The sequence below is a fragment of the Aptenodytes forsteri genome, unplaced genomic scaffold, assembly GCF_000699145.1.
Source record: "Aptenodytes forsteri isolate BGI_AS27 unplaced genomic scaffold, ASM69914v1 Scaffold155, whole genome shotgun sequence".
Lineage (NCBI taxonomy): Eukaryota > Metazoa > Chordata > Aves > Sphenisciformes > Spheniscidae > Aptenodytes > Aptenodytes forsteri.
Window position 1 is genome coordinate 471,199 of NW_008794446.1, and position 15,884 is coordinate 487,082.

Here is a 15,884-nt window from a genome sequence, read left to right on the forward strand (position 1 = left end):
TCCCCTACGCCCCAAAGTGAGACTCCCAGGGACAGGGGAGTCCAGCTCCCAGCCCTGCAGCAGATGCCCGGCTGGCTGGGACACATCTTCTGGGTGTGTAGGGGGGCTCTTTGTCCTGTCCTCTCATCCCTAGCTGTGCTAATGAAAAGAGGACAGCTTGGACTTTCTTCTTCCACCTTCTACCCTGTTGAAAACCCCCTGTAATGCTGGTCATGCTCAGTGTAGAAGCCCTGACCCACAGCTACATCCACAGATGTCAAGTGGTGGTGGTGTATGTTGTCACTCTGGAGCTTGGGAGAGACGTAGAGTCCACCTAGCCTGGGTAGTGCTTTATCTGCCATTTCCCAGTGTCCATGCTAATGATCAGCTGCTGCTTGCCCCAGGTAGTTAGGGGGAGGAGGGGAAAAAAGTAAGATTGCCCCCTCCCCCCCCTATTTATTCTGAAGTCCTTGCCTGTTTTCCTTCATCTTCCCTGGAAGAGTCACTTTCCTGTTTGCTGCAGCCTCGGCTGGATCTTGCTGGAGTGAGATGGTAGAGCCAGTGGGACCTGAGCAGTGATCTGGGTGTGTGGCTGAAGATGTCTTTCCGCATGTTGTCTCCTACAGCATCACTGCCGGAAGTGTGGGAAAGCCGTGTGCGGCAAATGCAGCTCCAAGCGCTCCTCCATCCCACTGATGGGGTTCGAGTTCGAAGTGAGGGTCTGCGATAGCTGTCATGAGTCCATAACGGATGAAGAGTAAGTGTGGACGCTGAGCCGGCTTGCACCGGAGTGGGGCAAAGCTCCTGCATCTGGGAGGGCCTGGGTGGATGTGAGGCTCCGGGAGGGAGCAGCCCGGCAGGGTGGTCCCTGGGCTCTTTCAGCAAGATAAGCCTCTGCAGTGCCTACCAAATCGGGAGGGATAGAGAGCCCTCCACCCCTGATCCTCTCGTGCTGGAAAGGTCTCAAAGTGGAGTTTACAGAGAGGTTGCTGAATTAATGACTTACAGCAGCATTCAAATACTTATTTCCTCAATAGAGAACATTTTGGGGGAAAATCCTGCAGTCATAGTCTTTTCTGACTTTTGGATTTCTTTCTTCAGGCGGGCGCCCACAGCTACTTTCCACGACAGTAAGCACAACATCGTTCATGTACACTTTGATGCCACCAGGGGATGGCTGCTGACCTCGGGGACAGACAAGGTTATTAAGGTAGGAGCGAGGAGGTTGCTCTAGCTCCTGTATTTCATTTCGCCTTCCTCTCCCGTGTGGTTGCAGGTATGTCCTACCTGCTTTCTTCCACCCAGAGACCTCTCACTGATGGACTTCTGCCCAATAAGGACCAGGGAGGTCTTGGTCTATGAAGTTATTGCCTGAAGGGGCTGGGGCAAGTGCTCACTGTAGGTTTTCCTCTGGGAAGACAAACAGTATTTCAACATGGCAAATCTTTGTGTGGCTAGGTAAAGAAATAGCTAAAATAATGAATAAGTTTATAACAAAGCTTGAATAATTTAAAAAAAACCCTCACAATGTGTTACAACTATGCTAATCATTCAAGTTAACAATATCGTGTGGGTTTTTTGGTTTCTCTTAAGGCCAGCTATGAACCTGGCTCGTAAGGGTAAAGCATAGTGACATACAGAATGTCATTTGGTCAACCTCCACCAGTCTGACATGAGTGCTGGAAAATGAAATCAAACTTCTTCAGACTTGCTGCAGCCACCTCTAACCATGTAGCCTCTCTTAAGCAAAAAAAAAGGTGCAAATTATTTAGAGATGACATTAAATACTGTATTTTATTATCTTTTACCATTATTCACTATGTTGTTACATTTTATTGTATTAACAGTTGTGGGATATGACACCAGTAGTGTCTTGATGGTACATCAGTGGAACTTGAAAGGTGGTATTTACAGAAGAAACAGATTTCCTAACCCTAATCATACTGCAGAAGATAGATAACGCTGGGCGCATACGGCAGATGAGAAAGGAACTAATGCGTTTACAACGATTTTACATCCTCTGCTTGATCAAGGCTGAACATTTGCACGAAGACTCTTTCCACTTATTCTCAAAATATACAAGAAGGTATTTTTTTAACTAATGGTTTGTACGATCTGACTTCGGTTGTCTTGAGTTTGTTTGGAAAATCCGTGTGTGGTGCAATTTTTGGTTTTTATATTTCACTATGTCAAGATACTTGCTGCTTTGTACAGAGGGTTCTTGGGTTGTGTCTTACCATGTGAGTTTTCGGTATCACCATACTGTGATTGTATAAGGCAATCGGCTCTCCCCACAGCGAGTACCTATTGATTTGGGCTGTTTCTGCTGACCATGTTCTCTTCAGTGGAGGAACGCCAGGCGCGGCGTTGCGTGTTCTCTGCGTGCATCACCGAGGAGCTGATTGGACTATTGCAATTCCTAAAAGGGCTCTACCATCTACTTGTCCTAGCGGACATCATCCGGAGAGCATTTTATTGGTTTGTAGTAGATAAAATCCAGCTTCCTGCCCCTTTCCTTGCTGCACAAGTCGCACAACCAGGGGGCAGGTTGCTTAGCAACTAATTTCTGCAAAAACTGAAACAGTTTTCCATCTCAGAGCATTACAAGGAGCACACAGACCCATTTGAGTTTGATGAGGCTGACAGGCTGATTCAAATTAAATTATTGGCAACAGGAACTTTTGGGAGTGTGTGCATGGGGGGGGCAGATCTAAAACTGGTCTAGGTCTGAAAAGTCTGGTTTACCTCTACCTCTACCTTGCGCAGCAACATTTCAGCATTTATACCTGTCTGTGTTGTTGAAGATGAAATTGATTTGCCTGTTTTCCATATGCTTAGTCATATTTATTTTTTAAAATGCTGATGGTTTTTATTAATTTCCTCTATAGACCAGAAACTGATATTGCTGAATGACGCCCATTGTCCTGTTGTCATATTTTACGGTTTCTTTTAAAAATAAAAAGTATTTAAAAGCCTGGATTGACCTTTTTAGAAGGATGTTGTCAAGATGAATAAACAAAAAAAGCTCTTTTTTCCAAAGGGATCTTATCTGAAGAGTCAACTCTCTGTTCCTTTAATCCATTTCACTTTTTAGCATGCTATTGCTGATGCGCTTCAAAGAAACTAGTGTAGAGAATAGAACTGCAGACCAGACCTAGGGCTTTCCTGTATCTCCTATTTGAGCAGACCTCGTGGTCTGTAGCTGCTGTGACGCAGCGCGCCAGTGGTGCTCAGTCTTGCCCCATTTCGGACTTTACTTTTCCCCTCTAAAGTGGGGTGGCCATGAAGTTTACTGCTACAGAGCACATTGCTACCTAGAGAACCCTTGTGTTTTCCCTTGAGTGATAACGCCAAAAGAAAATAGAGTTTCTCCTTTGTTTGCCCGGCAGTTATTTGCTTTTGAGGAAACAAAAAGGTTAACACAATCCATGGCATTAATTCTAGACTGGTGAGCTGCCACAGTAAAGGGTGAGCGGACTTCTGTGTGCATGTTGCAGGACATGTCACAGGACGTATTTTCAGGGAAAATTCTCTTTTTAAACATCCTATAAACTGTGCTTCAGCATTTCGCAGTCATGTTCTCTGAAATGATGCCACCTTGGCTTTCCTGGCAGCCTGTTGTTGGTTCCCCTCTAGGCAGCATATTTTAAAGCATATTTTCAAACATAATTCACACAGCACTAAAAAGATTCTCTTTCCAGCTTGAATGTTAATTATTTTCTAAGTCCTCCCACTTTCTCTCCTGGAAGCTAGGTGCTTGTTTCTTCTTGGAAGGCTTTTCATTACACCTTTTGCATGTTTTCTGGTGACTGAAGTGTTCTTGGCTGACAAAGCTATGCAAGGTGAGCAAGTCACCTGCCAATATTTCATTCCAGCTAGAGAAGATGTATGAAACTTTGCTGGACTACGCTGTTCCACGTTACCTTGGGCTCAGGGCCTTTTGGCCAAAGACCTGACTTACTCTCTGCACAGCAAAGCATCTCTCACGGTGGTAGAAACATGGGAGCACCAAAGTGAGCTTAAATCACCATTCAGCGCTCTGTTCCCGAGGAGACGTAGCAGTTGCAGCAAGCCTGGGACTCCAGCGTGAATTGTGCTTACACTGATGGAGCGGTGGAGTCAGCAAGCTGAGGATCTGCCCCTGAGACAACGCCTAGTCCTTTTGAATATATGTAACATTCAAACAAAGGTGAGGAATCGACTCCAAAGGAGACTAAATTTGGGAGCGAGGTGTGTTTGGACTGCTCTGCAGTAAACTCTTGGCCACCCCCACTTCTCTTCCAAGCAGTTGTGGGTTCAGTGTTGCTGATGGATGGATGTTGGGTATACAAATCCATTTTGCAAAATTTTCCTTGCTGTTCTTTCTGACTAAACTACCTGCAGGGTTATCCGAATTTAACCTGAACATTCCCTTGTCTTGCAGTCTCAAGACAGACTGGCCGTGGCTTAGAAAGTGATTTAAGCTAAAAGTGAAGCTGGCAGAGAAGGGGAAATGTGTCCCTTTGCTATGACCTTAAGAGCTGTAATGTAGAGATATGAAGGGAAAATAGGTGTCCCTAATTCAAACAATAATTCCTTTACCTCCCAAATGAAACAAGAAGGATTTGGCGTTGGGTGAGTTAAAATGCCTGCCTTTCAGTTCTGCCATGTTAGGGTAACAGTCTCAATTTCTTCTGTCTTCTAGATCCACACAAAAAGGGATCCCTGTTGCCGGGTCCTTTTATTTCCATTTTAGTTGCTGAATAACAAATCTGAGCTATTTTTACGAATTGCATTACTGGGGGGGGGGGAGAGTGTCTTTTGGTACAGATGTAAACTATGCAGCACCCCACACACACACCCACACACACTCAAATGAAGCAAAGTCCCTTTTTCCCCAGGGTTGCTGAAGTGCAGCAGCAGGCTTTTAGTGATATCTCCTGCTGTGCCAAGGGGTGTACAAACAATGCTGGCCTTCCTCTGCTCTTCACTTTAGAAAAATTGATTTTCATTTCTCTCTTAGCTGGTGTTTCCTTGGGGGAAGAAGCAGTGCTCTTCAGAGCATCTACCTGCCGTTCTTGGTTTTAAAATGAACAGTATCTGTAGCGCTTAGGCAGGTGATGGGGCGGGCACTGGTCACATACACAGTGCCCGAGCAGCTGACTTGAGCCACTTGTGTTCCAGGTGGCTGAAGGAAGATCAACCTGAGCCCCAAACTTCAGTCTTTTTAAGCTGAAAATACTTAAGTAAGGGGAAAAGTATGTGGGCAACTGCTTGCAATGATAGCACTGATGGTCCTTCTGTCTACAGGAGACTAATGTCATGGATAGACATGGTTGAAACAGAGTAGTGCATAGGACTAAAAGTCAGCCAGTGTAACAGAGAATAATCCTGAATGGTGACATTAGTGTGCTCAGCTGTTAGCACTCTTGTCTACAGCTGCTTTTCATAGTGAAGCCCAAGTGGCCTCCCCACCTCGCCATTTTGAACTGGAGGCCATCACCCGAATGTCAGCATGTTGACTCTTAGCACATCAAAAGTGGCAACTGCGCTTTGCCCGAGAGGGTGGTATGAGTATCTCCAGTACTGGGAGAAGGAGGGATGTGTTCCTTCTGTGTGAGGCTGGTTGCTGATAAGAAGGTGGATGGCTGGATGAACAAAAAGGATTGTGAGTGATCCAAAAAAGGTGTAGGGGAAAAAAAGGTCTGCTTTATGCCTGCTGAGGAAATCACTGTTAGAGAGGAATATGCAGCTTTTTTCCCAACTGTGTCCAGGTCTGGGCTCCCCAGTACAAGAGAGAGATGAAGCTACTGGATAGAGTCCAGGGCAAAGGGCCACTAAGGTGATGAAGGTACTGGAGCATCTGTCCTATGAGAAAGGCTGAGAGAGCTGGGACTGTTCAGCCTGGAGAAGAGAAGGCTCAGGGGGATGTCATCAATGTGTATAAATACCTGAAGGGAGGGTGCAAATAGGACGGAGCCAGGCTCTATCAGTGGTGCCCAGTGACAGGCCCAGAGGCAATGGGCACAAACTGAAACACAGGAGGTTCCCTCTGAACATCAGGAAACACTTTTTCACTGTGAGGGTGACCGAGCACTGGCACAGGTGGCCCAGAGAAGTTGTGGATTCTCCATCCTTGGAGGTATTCAAAAACCGTCTGGACACGGTCCTGGGTAACTGGCTCTAGGTGGCCCTGCTTGAGCAGGGTGGTTGGACCAGATGACCTCCCTCCAGAGGTCCCTTCCCACCTCAGCTATTCAGTAATTCGAAATCTACTTCATGTCTGCATCTACTGCATGGGTTAGAAAAAAGATGTCTCTCTTTAAATCTAAATCTAAAATACTAGGGCTACTAACAGTAGCTACATATGCCTGTCCTTGCGGCTTGCAATAGGGTTTGAGTAAGAACAACCAAAATTCTGTTTTGTCGCGCATAGGAAATAGGTCTACAATGTGTGGGAAGGCCATGTCCTTTCCAGGAGACCACATTGAGCACATGGGATGTTTTCAATTAGGATTTAGAAGACTTTGGCTCCATATGTGACAATAGGATGCAACGGTAACAACAATCTTGATCCTTTTCTCAGGATGGATTAATGTGCTAAGTCCCTTCAGCGTTGACCTATTGTGTAATATTGAGGAAGAAACAGATTTTTCTCTTCAAAATCGCATGTGAAATTTGGCAGGAAATCTTTGCTCCTCAGAAGAAAAAAGTGGTCCCTAGTTTAACAATAACCTGAAGTTCTGGAATTTAAGTTTGAAATTAACTCTGTGTGGTCACATGTGACTTTTCATTGCATTTTCCCAGTTTGGGGGATTTTCCCTTGTGACTAGTCTTTGGCCATCTCTGACATGTTGTTTGCTGCAGTACAACATTGTGCTGCTAAGAACAGAAAGAGGTTGAGTTCAAAGGCATTGAAATTGGTGCCATGTGGGGACATCGAACTCAAAACAAAACGAAACCAAGAGAGCACAGTGTACTGGCGAAGTCTTTGCAAAGAAGAGATGCCAAGAGAGAATGTTAATCAGCATACAAAAAAAGCCAGTAGTGTAGAAATGAATATTCATCAGAACTGTACAAAGCCGAACCATCCCCTGCCCCCCAGCAGCCCTGGTCAGGATCCAGAAGCCACAAGGAGTATAGAGTTGTTCTAGTGATAGGGTGGTACATTGAGTCTATGAAGATCTGACTTCAATTTCTTGATCTTTGGTTTAATTGCCCAATAGTATTTATCTACCTCAAGTAGTGCTGTGAGAAATGCGTTACATGCGGAAGCACTTCGATATTTAAATGATGGGGAAGAGACGCATCACTACTGAGATGGTGCCAAGAGGTGTCAGGCCTTATGAAGATACAGGTTTTGCCTCTCTCCAGTTACTTGTTCTCCCTATACATTAAATAATCTGAATTTATTAAAGGTTTTATCACCTTTGTACTTCCCAGGCTTCTCCACACAATTTTTTTTATCCCTGTTCACCGAATTCAGCACCTTTGCATGTACCAACCAAATACAAACAGCTCAGGGCTTCCCTCAGATGTGAAAGACCCATCATTAACACCTCTACTTTGTCCTGTCCCAAGAAAATTCTGTGGGGTTGCCACCACCAAGTAATCAAGAAAGTTTCAGAAAAAAATGGGTACATGAACTTGATTCATCTCTGTCATTACCACTAGTTTCAGAGGTGGTTTAGTTTTCCAAAGGCTGAGCATTGCTGCTGACTCTCTACTTGGTAAGTTAAGTTCACCATACTGACCAATATCTTGTGGGCTTTGTTGTCTTTCAGAATAGAGGGATTTTACATGAAAAAAAATCTTACTGGCTTTTGTTCAGGTCGGTGTTTTCTAGGAATACTGCTCAGCAATTTGACCATCTTTTCCGCTAATTATATTGTAACACTTTCCAGTTCTGTGCCATTATGTAAATAAGTGTCTCCAACGTAACTGAATAAATTGTGCTGGTTCAACCCCACTGAATTAATTTCTATCAGCTTCTGGCTATTGCTTTTCCATCTCTAGGCGTGTGCCGATTCGTAATGAGGAATTTGGGTTTTTCACTGGACCCGTTCATCTGCCCGTTCTGTGAGTTGGCATAAAACTGACAACTACTGGTACGGGCAAGCGGGGTCGTTCCTTTGCCACGGCGAATCCTCACTCCGACGGCCCGGCAGCGGGTGAGCAGCCAAGGGAAGCAGGGTGTTTGGGCAGTGAACGAATTGCGCAATTTTCTGAATCGCCCCAAGGCTCCCTGCGGATCGCGGATTCTCAGCTGGAAAGTAAAGGGAAGGTGCTCAAGAAGATGATTTTTAACCATCAAGGAAAACGCCACTTCCTGGCAGCTGCCTGAAGTTTGCACAGGTGCAGGTTTTACCCCTTTTCTTCTGTTCTAGCAACATGTTTATCTGTGAAATACCACTGTCACTGCTGGCACAGCAAAGGTTTGAGTTGTTTCTCGTGACAGTAGGCTGAAAACCTGACCTGCTGAAGACCTTTGGCCAGGCTGGCACCGTGTCTCTTTGTAAGGCTGTGCGTTAGATTCTACTCTGAGAGAGAACAAGTTTCCTTCACAGGAATCTATCATTTTTCCTAACTTTTATCTGATGGCTCCCTCTAGAGAGAGGAACATAAATACTGATCAGCTTCACATATTGAAGTTCTTGGGTTTGGTCACTTTTAGCCTCAGAAGTGTTTTTGTTACACCCACTCCCCATTAGACTCCTTGCCTTTTCAGTACCTTCTTTCTTTCATTGTCTAGATCAGTGCTGTTAGGATAACTGCAGAAACACAGAGTTTTCAAGTCGTCTTACTGGCATTTCAAAATTATCTCCTGTAATCAGTCACTGGGTCTGCCCAAACGCACTCAGAACTACCTCTCCCAACAAAACAAGAGATGTAAGCCTGGTGGACAAACAGGGAAATAAGCTGAGCTAAGCCAGGAGAGATCTGAAGCTTCCTGCTGGCATTCAGAGCGATAACAGCTCGTTTAAAAAGACAGAGGGTGGATGTTGACCAGCACTGATTTTTAGATAAGTAGGATCTGGTGTTATGAGAAGGGGAGCTTTATTTTTGCGCAGGGAGTGTGAGAGAGCAGCATACACAGGGAATGGAAGAAGGGCACGGGCAAAAGGAACTTGCGGATTAAACTGGTTTATAGCTGCCCTTCTCCACTGGAGTCAATGACCACCAGGTTGTTCTCTGAAAGAGTAACTCCATGTTCACTCTCCACTCACTGAGTTAAACATTGATTAATGAAAACTAGTACTGCTCCTACTGCTATGGCTTTAAAAAATCCTCTGTTATTCAAAAAAATACAATTAGTGATTGAATTTAAAATTGAAATGTCTGGCCCAGGGCTGTGTCCTAGCAAATAAATTGTTTACGCTGAGTTTTTCAGCACTGACTTAAGTCTGTTTGCATCCAAGTCTATAGTAACACTCCCCTCTTTGAGCCCAGGCAGGGCATGTTCAACACCCCACCCGAGCCTTGTTTAACGGGAAGGGTTGTCCCTGCTTGCGACTTGTTCCCAGTGAGTGGAACAGTGAGTGTGGAGAGTTAGGACAGCACAAAAGCTGGCGGGTGTGTTGCTGCAAATGCGAACAGTTGGTATTTGCAGTTTACTCCAGAATAGCGAGGTATACATGGGAACGCCCTGCTATTCAAAGGCAGACAGCAAACAATTGTTTATACATTTAATCAACCGCAGGTGGTTTTGGTTTTTTTACAAAGAATAAACATGGCCCAGAAATGAAACTTGGGAAAAGAGGAAATGCAGTTTACAAAATTGTCTGTTATCTGTTACATTGACCTCCTACAATTTTCACCCAAGACAGAGAAACGTTTCAGTAGCCCCTGCATCCCTGCAGTCGGTCCCGCTGCACTGTTGACGGGCTGTGCCTTTCCATTAGGCCATGGGGAAATGACTCTACGCGTGGTCTGTGGCGCTGCATTCCTCTTGGTGCAAAATCCCCAAGAGCAAAAACCTTCACAAAACGAAGAAAAACGCGAAAGCTTTCAGAATGTGAAAAACAACTGAGGCCAGAGTCATACAAGCCTGCAAGCGGATAGAAGAAGCGTTGGGCTGAGCGTGGAAAGGGAAGGGCAGTAAGAACAGCTGCTGCGCTTGTCGTTCGGCTCCTTATAAACCAGGTGTGTACTGAAGCCCCCAGTGCGCACTGCTTAGCAAGAACTTGCGCCACCTTGTGTTTCTGGTAATCTGTCACTGGATGCCGTTTTTTTTCTCTTGCCCCTAAAAATTTTATAGGTGGCACTAAATGCATTTGCTTACATGCAGGTACGAGCCATTCTGGATTGCATTAACACAAAGCATCTCGCTGGCTTTACAGCCACACACCGTGTTTGCTCTTGTGGAAAAGGGCTGAAATAAAGCATCATCGGGAGACTTCGGATTTTGTTTCTAATCGCTGTCCTGTGTTTTAACTCTCTTTCAATCACAAGTGCTCTTAAACCATAGTATCTGGCTCCTTTACACTGTGACCAAACTTTGATTAAAGCAGTTTTCATACCTTTGGCTTCATTTTTAAGCTGTGACTAAAAAGAAAAATACAGGCTATTCAAATACATCAGTACAGAATGTGGACTAAAATATGTTTTTTGTATATATATATATGTAGTCCACTTTTGGTTATTAACTATATTTAAATACCTGTCATTAAACTTTTCTTCTAAAGAGCTGAGAAGCAACTTGACTTAAATACTCAAGTATGCCAGTGTCTTTCTTAGCTTTGCAGCTACTGGATAGAGAAATGCAGTTACTATATACGTGTTCAGCCATGCTCTTATTTTCAGTAACTGTATTTAAGAGTTTGAACCGTGCAAAATGTTACTACCAGACTTCTAGGAAATAAACGTCTGTACAAGCCTTGCTGTTGTTTTCTTTCACTGTAGTGCAAGAAAGAGTTAAGTTTCTAAAATGAAGCAATAGTTTGAATGCCTGATCCAGCCTCCTCAGGAAGAGCTGCGACAGTCTGACGACAGCCTGACATATCTAACCCCTGCTTATCATGGGAAAACTTATTCCAGGGCCTCTCTCGCAGTAAAGCCTTTATTTCCAAGGAGACTGACAATAGGCTGAAAACTTTTTCCAAATTGATACTTAATAGGATGTCTCTGAATAATGAGTAAATGCCATCAGCCAGTAGGATATCTTTTGGGAAACTGAATTATGTAAAGCGGACATAACGAGTTCTCCTCTGCCCATCAGCATGGCCTTTAGCTACGAGTCACTGTACGGAGCTCAAGAACACCCGTGTTATATTTGTGTCTAGGTCTTTTGTCCTACCACACTGGTCTACAGCCATGTGTAAAACAGTAGTGCGACTTTGTTGGGTTCTGTATGCAGTTTGCTATCAAACACACTCAGTTCAGGAGAAAGTGTGTTACCACTATCATTATTAATAGTCTTGGCTTTGCAGTAAATCTGAAACACGCAAGACAAAATTAACCCCATCTGAATGTCTTAGTCTGAGCTGGTTGTCTTCATCGCCAGTAGAAAGATGTAGGAATGTAGGGGTTGTTTCTTAAACTAGATCCAGTAAATCACTGTGAAAAAGCCTGTTTTCTCTCTACTGATTTACAGTGAGAATCCCAATGAGTAATTCAAACGTCCACAGGTCAGGGAAGACAAATCCCATCCTCTGTGTCTGGAAATAAACAGTTCCAGGCAAAACACAACCCTCTCATCAGGAGGTGGACTTCTCTGAAATCTGTGCCCCCCCAGTGTTCCCTTCCCCCTCTTAATCCATTCATAACGATAAAGCAATTCCCTTTGATCTTTCACAGAAATGGCAAGCACGTACAGCTTAGCACGTTACTTCTTTTCATGCCTAGAGTCATGCAGCCATTTCTCTGCTGGATCCAACCATGTCTGGGTGTGGTATGTGTTGAAACCTCCTACTTTATGGTGTCTTGACATAAACGGGATAATATTCAGCCCTGGCTCCATAGAGTAATGTGGAAGGCATTTGGCAGCGTTCCTAAATTCTTGCTGTTTAAACATGAGGAAGCAGATCACTTCTGCATACCAGCATTGATTTATAGAGACTGAAGGCCACGAGGAATCCTTCCGTTTAAACAAAGCAGGCGATACAAGAGAGAGTTTCTGCATTCCCAGTTATAGGTTCGAGCCCAGTCACCCTCACGCAGTAAAGGAAGCCACCAACCTGTCAAATACAGTAGTTGTTAAATATTGTTTAAAACATTTACTACTTCTTTCCTGAAGTCTTTCAGTGGCCCTCATGAAGGTACGCTCCTCTGCATTTCTCCGTGCTGAGTGTTTTAAAAGATTTTGGGTAACTTCACAAAGCCTTGGGTTTTGTTTTAATGCCTCCCAATTTCTCTTCCAATTCAAAGAACACAACCTTACTGTGTCATGAGACAGCAGGTGCATATTCACAATGGGAGAGACTCTCGGCAGCAGAAAAAGAAAAAAGTCACAGGCAGCACTCTCCCCCGTGATGAGAACACCTGAACACAATTTATTTTTAAGAGGCCTACGGCATCCTACTTCCCCTCAACAGCAGGCGCACTACAATACTGTTACTGTGTAATTAGAAGCTTTGTGGTTACGCTGTGTCAGCAGTGACACTAAGTTCCTGGAGAAGTGGATTTAAACTTCTGGGAGAACTCTTCCAGCACCTCCATTAGCTTCTCCTCATCCTCCGGTGGACTGTGGGTGCTTGCCAGGGGTAAGTGTGTAGGGACTGGTTGCCTGTCTGGAAGACGAAAAATGAAAAAATCCTTATGGGTATATTTAACTACCTCTTCTAGCACAAAGGAGATTTTTCTGCTAGGCTCTATACTGCCCAAATGTACCTCACGGTCTTGAAGCCAGGAAACTTACCTTCTAGGTATCTGTAAACAATGTCAGTTAAGCATATCTTCCAAACCAGAAATTAAACTAATTTCATTTGTATTCTGGAACTAGAGCGATTGTGCTTTAGCGCAATATGACTTAGACTGGGGAGCAAGACCTTACTTGCAGCTTGCTTTTTCAGCATGAGACAGGGTTTTTTCTTGCCTCCTGGATAATGTTTCTAGTGCTACACAAATTCCCCAGCTGGGACTTTGTAGTTTGGATTATACCTTAAAATGCTTACTTTCATCCTTAAAAATAAATGGTTAAATTCTAACTGCTAAAGAACTTATGCTAATCGCTCAATCACCATAAGTAACATGTATCCAACATAAAGATGTCTGACCAAATTTGCTGATTTTGATGCTTTGGTTGGTTTTACAAATCTCGTACTCCTCGCTCACTCTGTGTAAATATAGCTATATCACCATCCATTCTAAGGGATTTTTCTCTCCAAAAACACGGTATCTAGAGCCTGGGAACCTTATGGCAGTGCTCTCAGATGTCTATGAAGCAACCGTCAGAGCGCTGGTGCAGCACTGTTAGTCTGTTTTAGTAAGTCCAACTTTCACAGTAGCCAGCTGAGACTAAAAGAACAAGCTGTTGCAACACTGGGCAGCAGATTTCTCTGAAAACCTATCAGGCTGCCACCAGGCTGCCCAGGGGAGCAGAGATGTTTGCTCTCTTAAGAGCAAATGTTGTAACTGGCTGCACACACCACATAACCTCTCCTTACGGGAAACTGTGGAGAGAGAAACGTGCAGAGGCACGTTCCCTTCTCCATCACTGAATATGAACTGCTTCCTACCTAATTGTAGTGCTTCTAGTAGCCTGTGCTAAAGTTTGGGAACTATGTGTGAAGCCAAGTTCAGCATCACGGAGAAGATGCTTCTAGTCTTTGGAAAGCAGGACTCTGTCAAACATTTTTTACTTGTTTTGGCAGATGCAGAGAATTCTGGTTGTACAAGTCATGTTCTCACTTCCCATTTTTTTTTCCTAAGGAAAAAAAAGATTGCTGGCTTTGGTTTGCACTCAAAGGGAACAGAATAAAAGAGAACGGAAGAAATGGAGGGAAGGTGCGACTGATTCAGGAAATGGCCGTCTAGGACCAGAAGAGCAGGGTTTGTGGTAAAGTATTCCTGCACACAAAGCCCCGTTACTGAAAGGGCCTGAAAAGGGCCCATACTAAGCTGTGGCTTCCAAAGGGCAGTAGGAGAGAGAAATAACTGACTTCATCGCTATTTGATAAGCATGGGACATGGACACAGGACTTCTCTTGCAGCCTTAAGAGCAGTCATGTCGAGACCAAAGCTCTCAAAAGTAATTATCTATAGCTAAAAAGCCAAGGTGTGTTCCCTGTTTACTAAAGCTGGGGGTAGACAAAGGCCAAAGACAAAAGCCTGGGTGGAATTATGATCTAGAGCAAGGACAACTGAGCAGAAGCATTAGGACCAGAAGAAGGTGATAGGAATACGAAAAAGACAAAGCCTGGTTCTACAAAGACGACTGACCAGCTGGGATGTAGGTGCATGCATGCATGCACCACATGATGACATGAAAAAGGTCTGGTTAAGTATCTGTCAACCAACCCTGTGTGACTGTCTGGGAGGCGACAGAAGGGACAAAGTCAACCCAACTCCAGAAAAGTCTGAACTTCCTGCATGCTGTGCCAGAAATTCAGTGGATCAGGATTTGAGTGCCACATCCAAGAAAAGTACTGGGCTCCTGTAAACAATTACTGTGAGCTTTTCCTTTCTCCTACTGGACTAACCAGCATCACCATTAAGACATCTATGCTTCCAGCTGCTCCTACTAAGATGCCTGTCATTTGCCTGGGAGAAAAGAAAGGCTCTGCCCTATTTTTCCATTCCCTGTGCTTACAGTGCCAAAAACGCCACTGTGCTCAAGTCTCTGCCCAGCGTCAGAGAAAGGGGGAGTTGGCAGTTTTAACTAGCATGGAACGGTAGGAAGAGCCTGTCAAAGCAAAGCCAACCCCCAGTGCTCTGTGAGAAGGATGCTAGTTTCCCAGCATCATAAAAGATGCTGTTTGACTGCTGTGATTCACCTTCCCTTGGCACAGTCCTGAATACAGCCATTTTCATTAAAAAAAAACAACCACCAAACCCTCCCTAAAGAAATGCTTTGAAGTCTCTATCAGCTACTTTAGAGGACAAAAGCAGGAACATGACAACTTAACACGGTCGTTCCCTGGTTGCACGATGCTCACTTGAGCCTTTAGTCTTGGAAGGATTTTGAGAAATACTTTATCCTTTGAACAAGGGTTGCCTGGTCGAGCCTTCATCCCCTTCCAGGCCAGATCCTACAGTCCAGGCAGCTTAGGGATCTCCACTGCTATGCAACGTAAGACACTGCCGCCTTACCTTGGAAGAACAAGCCGCTCGGTAACTTTGTCGCTTCAGATGATACTGCCAACCATACAACAGTATCAGCTCCCTGGGCCTCTGTGCGCAGAGTATTCTTCATCTTCTGATAGAAATCTGGCATTGACGATCTCACAGCTAGAGAGAATAACAATGGAATGGTGGTCTGCCATGCAAGGCTTTTTTGATAAAAATAGAAGAGCAGCTTAAAATTGCCATTATGAGTGTAGGAAGAAGACAAGGCATCTCAGAGTTCATGAAAGAATAAGTATTTCCCCATAGCTAGGAGTACGATGACTTGTGGTATAATAGTGCTAAACTGCCAGATGATCCACCAGTTGTTTGTTTGGGTCAAATTACAGGGACAAAACTAGTAGGAGCTGAGAACAGGATCAGTGAGAGGTTCCTGAGCCAATTCCATTCTAAACTGCAAAGAAGTAAGACATGGGGGAAACAGAAATACCAAAACCTAGGTATTCTAACAGGATTTTTAGCTCTTATCTTCTCACCAGTTCTAGGAAACCAATTGCAGCATTGTATTTAGCAGACATGGGAAGGGCTACAGGTGTCGTCTGTCTGGACCTCTGTAAGGCCTTTGACACGGTCCCCCACAACATCCTTCTCTCTAAAATGGAGAGGTATGGATTTGATGGGTGGACTGTCCGGTGGGTGAGGAA

The 15,884-nt window shown here is 44.4% G+C and overlaps 2 protein-coding genes across 2 annotated transcripts in view; one reads left to right on the forward strand and one right to left on the reverse strand.

The window, feature by feature from the left end:
* WDFY2 (WD repeat and FYVE domain containing 2) overlaps window positions 1-2,953 on the forward strand; it is a 70,170-nt gene extending 67,217 nt beyond the window's left edge. The window contains exons 10-12 of the mRNA XM_009290153.1: window positions 606-736; window positions 1,081-1,189; window positions 1,827-2,953. Coding sequence (XP_009288428.1) covers window positions 606-736; window positions 1,081-1,189; window positions 1,827-1,856 — 270 coding nt within the window. The 3' untranslated portion in view covers window positions 1,857-2,953. The remainder of the gene's footprint in view (window positions 1-605; window positions 737-1,080; window positions 1,190-1,826) is intronic.
* A 9,468-nt stretch (window positions 2,954-12,421) lies between these two features.
* The window catches only part of DHRS12 (dehydrogenase/reductase 12), a 32,162-nt gene continuing 28,699 nt past the window's right edge, over window positions 12,422-15,884 (reverse strand). The window contains exons 10-11 of the mRNA XM_019474839.1: window positions 15,208-15,345; window positions 12,422-12,686 (exon numbers count right to left, since the gene is read on the reverse strand). Coding sequence (XP_019330384.1) covers window positions 12,559-12,686; window positions 15,208-15,345 — 266 coding nt within the window. The 3' untranslated portion in view covers window positions 12,422-12,558. The remainder of the gene's footprint in view (window positions 12,687-15,207; window positions 15,346-15,884) is intronic.